Source organism: Bombyx mori, chromosome 5, assembly GCF_030269925.1.
Source record: "Bombyx mori chromosome 5, ASM3026992v2".
Classification (NCBI taxonomy): domain Eukaryota; kingdom Metazoa; phylum Arthropoda; class Insecta; order Lepidoptera; family Bombycidae; genus Bombyx; species Bombyx mori.
The window spans coordinates 1,848,128-1,857,055 of record NC_085111.1 but is presented as its reverse complement, the minus strand read 5'-3'; the positions used below and the strand labels follow the sequence as shown (position 1 = coordinate 1,857,055).

The window sequence follows — 8,928 nt, the reverse complement described above, 5'->3', positions numbered from 1 at the left end:
CAGTGCATTCGTATTAAGCAATGCAACAGTGTTCTGATCCTGCAGGCAGGATCAAAAATTTTTAATGAAATATGTACTTATCAAATATTTATGATTGACTTCCACGCTGAAGAAATTACACCGTGTAATAAAAATCAAATACGCAAAATTATAATTTGCGTAATAACCCTGCCTAATTTTTCCGTAAAGAAAATGCGTTTCGGTTTGAAGGGTGGGCGCGGCCGCTGTACTGTAAAAACAGACCTTAGAACTCACGTCTCGAGGTGGGTGGCAACATTTATATTCTAATTTCTTTGGGCTCCGGTAACCACTTAACACCAGCTGGGCCGTGAGCTCGTCCACCCATTTAGTAAATAAAAAACTAACAGATATTAGCAAAGCTTCGGATTAATAATCTTATGGTCTAGATTACATAACATAGGCACTTTGCGGACTAACGTAATTGGATAGAGCGTCTTATGAGACTGCTCCCAGCATTTATCCTCACAATATTTATGTACTGCGAATTATCATTTCGTGACGATTTGAAGGGTAGCACAATCGTTCCGAGAGGATTCACCTGTGTTATGCGGCGTCACGTATTCACTTCATGTACAGTACAGCATGCATTTAAATTTGCTGTAGTTGTAAGAGTTCATAATAAAACACCACTTAACAAATCATATTTTTTTATTAAATTTATAAATGTAGAATTATTTAATTGAATATTAATTTCGTAAGAAAACAACATTCAACTAAATAACTCAAACTGAAGATAAAGATGGAACAGTTTCACATACCCCAAAGCCAGACATCATTTTCATACTCTTCATTATCTATTTAAACATGTAGAGATCCTTGATTGTGTAGTGTGTGTGTGTACAAGGGCGGAAATTATATTCTAATAAAAAAGGTATAGTAGTTTCTATTCTTAAACTCATTACACTTTTACAACACAGGCATTATTAATATTGAAGAATCCCTAAAATTTAAATGTCTGTAGATGAACTAATTAAGTAAGTTGAACTTTGAAAATTCAAAAAATGTAAAGAATAATTGAATATGCAATTTCGAAAAGGGCACATCTCTGAAAACGTAAAATGTTCAGGAAATGAAAAAAAAACTAATTATTTTCTAAAGCAGTGTAAAATTTAAAATATTAACTTTTGAGATATATTTTAGTGTTAATTAGCAATTGAAAATTACTGGAATTATTATAAAATGCATGTAGGTAAGCCTCAAAACTACATGTATATGAAAAAACGTATTTGACAAAATATGTGACATGTGCCCTTTTCGAAATTGCATACTCAATTGTAAAAAATGTAAAGTATAAATTATTGAGTTTTTAATTTGTTGATATTGGAATTATTTTATTACTAAATTACACATGTAATTACACAATAACTTTATGTGTACAAAAGTCTCTTTTTTTATAATTATTTGGAGGTTTTGTCTTTCACGAGACGCTGCAGCAGGCGATGTCCGGAGAGGAAGGTGACGGCGCCCAGGGGCAGCAGGTAGCGGATGGCTTCGAACATTGTCAGCTGGAGCCACAGCACGACGTACAGCCCGAGAGATGCTGGGAGGAAAAAAAATCAAAATTATTTACTTACCTGGACTGTTAACATGGCCAATGTACTCGTATGGATTTCTTGGAGAAGGTAATTTTATTAAAATAATACTTATTTAATCTAACAATTAATAATTTGTGATTATCGGGTCATTTTATCTAAATTGAATTTTGGCATTAGGGTCTCATGTATTGGTTAGGGTAGGCACCCAAATCAATTCTGAACAGGGATTCTTGGCAAAGGACAAACAACTATTTCCATGTTTTGTTGTTGTGTTGTATGTTATATTGTAACTATATTTTCAGACTTTTTGATAAATTGCAAGTTTTTTTTATGAAAAACAAAACCCACGATTTATTCTAAAACTACGTAATTAATAATGACGGCAGAGTAACTCGTGTATATTGGATACACGGCTGGAATGTCTAATTATTTAGATGTATAAACTAGAATAATGATTATTTTCATTATTATAAGAAAATTTGAATTTTGTCCATACGTCTCGAGGTAAGTTGAATTATTTATATAGTATGTACGGGGTTCAGTGACAAGGTAATACCACAACGGCAGACGGTAATAAGCGCGTCAGTTACATACAAACTCATACAAAGGTCGGTACCTCCAAGGGCTAGATGGAATATAAGCGCGCTGGGTACGAGGGGGAAGTTCCGCAAGTTGATGCCGATCCGCGCCCACAGCAGCAGGAGCACCAGCAGCGGCGCCGCGCACAGCGCGCTGCACACGTCCGACAGCGCGCGCGCCGGCCGCGCCTCCGCCGCGCGGAACGTGTGCGCCAGCTCCGGCAGCCGCCCCCCCGCCGCACCCGTCGCCCGCGCCACCCCTGCGGTCACGTTAGACATGTGTAAGTACTGTGTGCCATGCAGTACGCGTAATATAGCACGACCGCGTACTGTAACAGTACCTAAGTAACAGTACCTAAGTACCCGGCAAAATTTAGCATGTCATATAACACTACATATGACATTCATATCCACAGAACATATTATCTAAAGGTCGGTTAATATCTAGAGGTTCGTTGTCCGTTGCGTTCTGTTTTTAGTACCTACTGTACTATTGTATATGTCCGGGTGTAAAAAGAAGTCGCAATTATGTACTATATTTTATAAGTTGTAACTAAAAATGTAAATATTAATTAATTTTATTTATACATTAAACAAAATCTAAAGTAAGCTTTTATAGAGTTTACTTAGTAATAATGAAAGGTTTATAATTTATAACACCCAAAAATTCAGTACAATAAGACATACGTAATCGTTAGCTGGCTATACAAATTAAACTTTAGAGTACTGAGTACTGTTCTAATGCCATATTACGCGGTACGGAATGTCATGCCATATGGCATTACTTCATAGAGTACTGTTTTCCGCATGTCTAGGTCACGTGCACTATTAGACTATTGCAATATTCCACAATTCAAACATATACAGGGTGTCCCAAAATTCACCACAGTTTGATGATTTTTTATGTAAAAACTGAACGTGTTCTGGTAGTTTTAAGGATTGCGATAGACAGGAGTGCTACTTACGTTGCTGTTACAAAAGATCAGAAATATTTGAAAAATTGTGGTCACAATAGTAACAAAAACCATGATGGGTGTTGATTTTCAAAAACTTTCAAAAATTTATTGGTAATTTCAAAAAAAAATCGATAAAGCTCGCATTTGTACATAGTATTTAGACATTCTTTTAAATCTGTTTTTATTGTATTTTCTTCTTTGTGTACAATAAGTATAAATAAATAATCGAGATATTTTTTTTCTCTATTTTTTCTAGAGTAGTCATGAGCAGGTCCACCCTGTGGTGCATTTTTATCGTTGAATTTTGGGACACCCTGTATTGTGACTATTTAGTTATAATTATTACATTTTCTATTTAGTTATAATTATTACATTTTCTATTTTTCATACAGCATGATTTATTGCACGAGTTGAATGGTAAATCTATACTAGTATATAAATCTATAGTGATTTTTACGGATGTTCCGTTATAACTACTGAACCATGCAATCGATTGACTTGAAACTTGGTATCCATGTAGAAAATACATGTACTTAATGGATAGGCTAATATTTATATGAGTGTTGGACTCCCTAATAATAATAATGTTAATTTTAAATGCCTGACGAAGCGGGCGAGTACAGCTAGTATGATTATATAATTTCACAAAAACATTTGCTTGTGAATATCATTTAAATGATAAAAACTATTAATTTTCTGAATTCTATTATATACAGACCAACAGCATTGGCGTCCTTGCCGAAGTTGAAGGAGACGTCTCCCAGCAGCCAGGCTACGGGGCTGGACACGGCGCTGTCTCCTACGTACACGCTCAGGGAGTACGAGCCCGACGCGTAGTTGAGGTGCTTCGCTATGCTGCCGATGTTCTATCATGAAGAAAAAAAAACATTTTACAAAGGCAGGTAGGCAGCGGCTTGGCTCTGCCCCTGGCATTGCTGAAGTCCATGGGCGACGGTAACCACTCACCATCAGGTGGGCCGTATCCTCGTCTGCCAACAAGGGCAATAAAAAAAATCTAAATGTCCAGTACAATTTTACGTTGTATTTAGATTTTTTAGGAAGAACAGCTAAAATATTATTTAGTATTTTACTTTAATTTAATTTATAAACAAAATAACGGTTAATGAAGAGATAATATAGTTATGTATTAATAAGATTGTGATCTTTTTGCAAAAATCGACTTTAATTTAAACCAAATAAAATATATATTGGGTGAGTTGAAAAAAGAGAAGTAAATAGTGACATTATGGTTTTACCAATTCAACTTTATATGCTTTAGTGTTGTCAGGTTCTGCAACGAAGATAGTTTCATCGTCAGTCTCTGTGCTGGCAACCCTTACAAAAGCTTGTTGAACTAAAACGGGCTTGTTCCATTTGTCGCGAACTGTGAACTTCAGGCTCACTCTAATAACAAATAGAGTTATTATGTTTTACATGTATCATGTTTAATGTCATATTTTTTGTCATACATATTATAGTAAGAATTGTACTTTTGTTTTACAGTAATTGAAATATATTTTTTTTCTTAGTGTGCTGAAAACGGGAACATACATGATAAAAATAGCAGTAAAATCTTTGGAATCAGAAACGCAAGAGAAGACAATAGGTTAGATGCAAAGACACAAAACAAAAACTCACTTCTGCATATGATCAGCCAGCAACTTATCCACCAGTTTATTCGGGTAAGTGATGGTTGTAATCTTAGGGCTGGTGGTGCCGTCCACGTCGCCGACGCCGACCTCGACATTGGCGACCTGGATCTCTCCCAGCACGGCCACGTTCACGCTGGTCGTCTTCGTCCCGGCACTTAAAGCGATCTTGTACACGCCATATTGTGATTTAATCTTGTTTAGATTAAGGACGAAAGTCGGTTCGTTAGGTTTCTGGGTTAAAGGCTGTTTGGATAGCACAACGACGTCGTCGGCGAGCCTGGTGCCAGACTGTGCGATTACTTCTTCAGGTTTGAGGTTGCGGACCGGCCTGCCGATGAGGTCGGTGATGGTGAACTCGATGCTGTCAGATTCAGAGGTCACATACTTCTTGCCTTTGACCGCAATGCTGATCGGTGTGGGCTGTAACCAAACAAAATAAGTTTTTTATCTACTGCTACTAATAGCATTTACTTAAAAATATCTTAAAGTCAATTTAGTAATTACTTCATCGTCCGCGATGGCAGTGGCTGCCTCCAGGAGGAGCGTCACGCCCTTGGCGGTGTTGACGGACCGACGCGACAACAGGTACTCGGCGAACTTGTACCGTTGCTCCTCCGTGAATGGCGTCGGCTTCTTTTGAGCTTTGTATGTCCTGTGGAACGTGTGAACATGTATATTATGTTATTCATTACTAAACAATCTATCTCTATATAATATATCTTTAAAAACAATATATAGGTACATTAGCTGAAGGCGAATCACAATGGGGGTACCTAACCTATCATAGATTGCTATAAGTAGCAGTATGCCTAAGGGCATAAATTTAGTTTTTTTTGTTTTATGTGTATCACATGACATTATTTCTTCACTACGTAACTTAATTGTGGAAGTGTGTTAGATATCTATTTTAATTATCAATGGTATCTGTCTGTGAGATTTGAGCACCATCACATCATTTGATATATCCTTATACTTTAACAACCATGTAAACCAATACTGAGTACATGTACATACACAAATTTCATTAAATAGGTAGTTAAAAAACTGTAATCAATATTTTAAATAATATACAATATATTCTCAAGTACCTACTGATTGCGAAAACCTCATAATAATTTATTAATGAATTTAGTGAAAAATACTACAGTTCCATTTTGTCATACCCCAGTGTAGACTAATATGACAGAAAAGCTGATTTGCGGTAATATGTTTAATTTCGTTTTAAAATTAAAGAATTCCAAAATGTTTGTAGCAGAGCTGATTGAAAGTGTGACATGCAAGAACTACACTACAAACATACTTCAGAACTTATCTCTCAGTGCAAAAGTTCTTAAAATGAGTTTCCATGATTAACTGAATACTTGAACGTCACTTACCTGGTTATTGTAGTCAAAAGTTGTGATGTGACAGGTAGGCCTCCTTCAAAATGTAAGGCACGAGAGTCTGTCTCATCAGCAGCAAGTATAACTCCTTCAGCATGCGAAGTTGTCCATAGCCCACAGCCCATGTGCTCACATAATGCAAATACATAACCATAACTAGAAATAATACAGATACTAAATTACTCTCCTGAATTTTAATAGCATAGACATATTATTAGCATTCTTTTTAACAAATTCATATTTGGTCAAAGTAAAATAGGTATTATAGCATTAAAGATTGTTAAATTATTTTTAACTTATATGGGAGAGTATATATTTCTCTATTACTTAAATATAAATAAGCAAAGACAAAGTAGTAAAGAACTGTTATCAAGAAAAAAAATTGAATTTTTTTTTTCAACAATAGTAATTTTTTCCAATTAGTCAATTAATTAGCTTTTTTTTCTTTAATAGACTAGACTTATTAATATAATACAATTTTATGGAAATAGTTTTTTTTAAATAGTAGTAGAAAATTTTAATCTATGAATCTTAATCTTAAGGTGTTTCATTAAATTTCAATCACTGGGTGAAGACTAACTACTATAAATATAATTGCTTTTACATTTTCAGGTTTAATTATTGTATTCAATATTTTATCGATATTAGAAGCGTACATCAGGTCAGTGTTTGACTAAAATTCTTTTTGTTTCTTTTGTAAATTCATATGTTGTTCATGTTTTTTCTCAACTTTTAGACTATTTTAAGATTAATCAATTATAGAAATCTCACACAATGTTTCCATAAATATCAATACTAATCTATAATTGACTTGACATTAATACTTGACTCTGACAATACAAAGACATTTGACAATACTTGACTCTTACTAGTCAGGAAGGTTTAATCCCAACACTTACTTGGCAGGTGTGTCATCCTTTTTCAGCAGCTGAATAAGATTTTTTAAAGCATCCTCTTTATCATAAATAGTTCCTTTACCAAGAGCTTTTAGTGTATACACAGCTAAGTACAGTTCCTGTATGGTGACATCCTTTTTGTCTAGTGCTTGGGTTGGAGTCGCCAATACTTCAGGCTTGAGTGAATTCTGACAGTTTGTAAGAAGGGCCAAGTTTGTGAGGTAAAACACTTGCTCTAAGTTCTTGACATCATACTTTATCGTTTTGAGGTCCTGTTAACAAACTATGTGTTTACTCACTTTTTATCCAACTTATTTTATTTGTAAAAAAAGAAAGGCTAGTTCACATCCTCCCTGATTTTAAATGTTGACTGGAGACCATAATCAATACAATGTATATCTAATAGCAGCTGTATATTAATACTTATTTATTTCTCAGATTTATAGTACAATACAATGCTTGAATAAAATTCACAAAATTGTTTCAATTTAGAATAAGCCTCTGAAAGAGCTTATAGAATCTTTTAAGTAGCAATTAGGCAACTTGCAGACTTAGTAGGCCCCACCTGTCCTATTTGAAGATGGAACTGATAGATTATTGAAACATATCATCATATAAGAGCAGTTTATCTGTACCTCATGAATAAAAATTACTTTTACCATTTAATATCATGTTTTTTATTGTCATAATTACGGGTCACATAGAGGGCAAGCACGCCGTGGGCAGCACACCAGCCAGATGGTCAGATCTAGCAAGAGGCAAACTTGGCGGTATTCTGTACCATGCAGTCCATGCCACCCATGATCGAGCACAGTGGAAGAACATCACATGTGGTCGCGATCCTCAGTAGTGAGGGAACGATATAGAAGAAGAAGTTTTTATTGTCATTATGTTATTTAGACATTCCTAAAATCTTCCAGTTGTCATGGTCCATAGGCCACTAAGGCATTATTTGTTGACATTTGAATATAATGTTTGCTACTGCCTATTTTTATATATAAATATTTCACACAGAACAAAGACATGCACTGGACACAAAGCTAGCATAATAGAAGTAATTTTAATATAGAAGATATAGAAGATTAATTAGTAGAAGTAACTTTAATTATTACTACGAGTCAAGAAAATCGAAATAATACTATACCTCACAAATATTTGGCACATCAGCTTTCAACTGTTTCAATCCTCGAACAGCATAATACAGGGTGCCCACATCTTTGCTCTTTAAGTTGTCTTTAAGTATGGTTTGAAGGCGATTGATATCCACAGTGCCTTGGAGAATGTTGGCATTACTTACTGCTATACTCACTAAGATGAGCAATTGTACTGAAAATATATTACATTTTTTATAGATTTTCTAGTAGAGTTACAGTAAGTATCACGAGTTAGATGTAGAAATCTTCTCATCATTTGCTTAAATGTAACGTGTAGATTGGAACCTTAGTCAATATTTTTAATGGTGCGGAGAAAGTACATAACGCATAACCAAACCGAAGGATCGACAAGCGCCGGTCTATTTGGTAAAACTGACGTGTCCCATATTATTTTTGTTTGGTTATTAGACTGTCTGGACTAATTTGTAATTCAACTACAATCATTTCAGGCATGCATAAAAAATGTTATAATAAAAATTTTCTGGTTACTATCGGTTTATTCATTCAGAACATTGCTAAAATACAGGTTTACGCCACGCCGAGATATACGTTATAAGTTTGTCATCTTACTTACCTCGAAAGTACATTTTCATATAAGTTTTAATTGTATTTATTACTAGTAACGAGTGTTAAAAATTTGTAAGTATTTTCTTTAATTTTTCATTTATTGATAAAAACTAATTGCCGGCCACAGAAATACTCAAAGTCAAACACGTTTGACATAAAAGATCAACGTTGCAATTGTCTTTGGAAA

At 34.7% G+C, this 8,928-nt stretch overlaps 1 protein-coding gene across 1 annotated transcript; it reads right to left on the bottom strand.

The window, feature by feature from the left end:
- Positions 1-651: 651 nt before the first annotated feature.
- Positions 652-8,912, bottom strand: LOC101740455 (dolichyl-diphosphooligosaccharide--protein glycosyltransferase subunit 2). Its single transcript, XM_004926190.5, has 10 exons — positions 8,749-8,912; positions 8,165-8,346; positions 7,024-7,292; positions 6,119-6,280; positions 5,247-5,394; positions 4,729-5,162; positions 4,347-4,494; positions 3,809-3,956; positions 2,173-2,394; positions 652-1,561 (listed from the first exon to the last, which is right to left on the bottom strand). The coding sequence occupies exons 1-10, from the start codon at positions 8,765-8,767 to the stop codon at positions 1,419-1,421; spliced, it is 1,875 nt and encodes a 624-aa protein (XP_004926247.1). The 5' UTR covers positions 8,768-8,912; the 3' UTR covers positions 652-1,418.
- Positions 8,913-8,928: the final 16 nt, after the last annotated feature.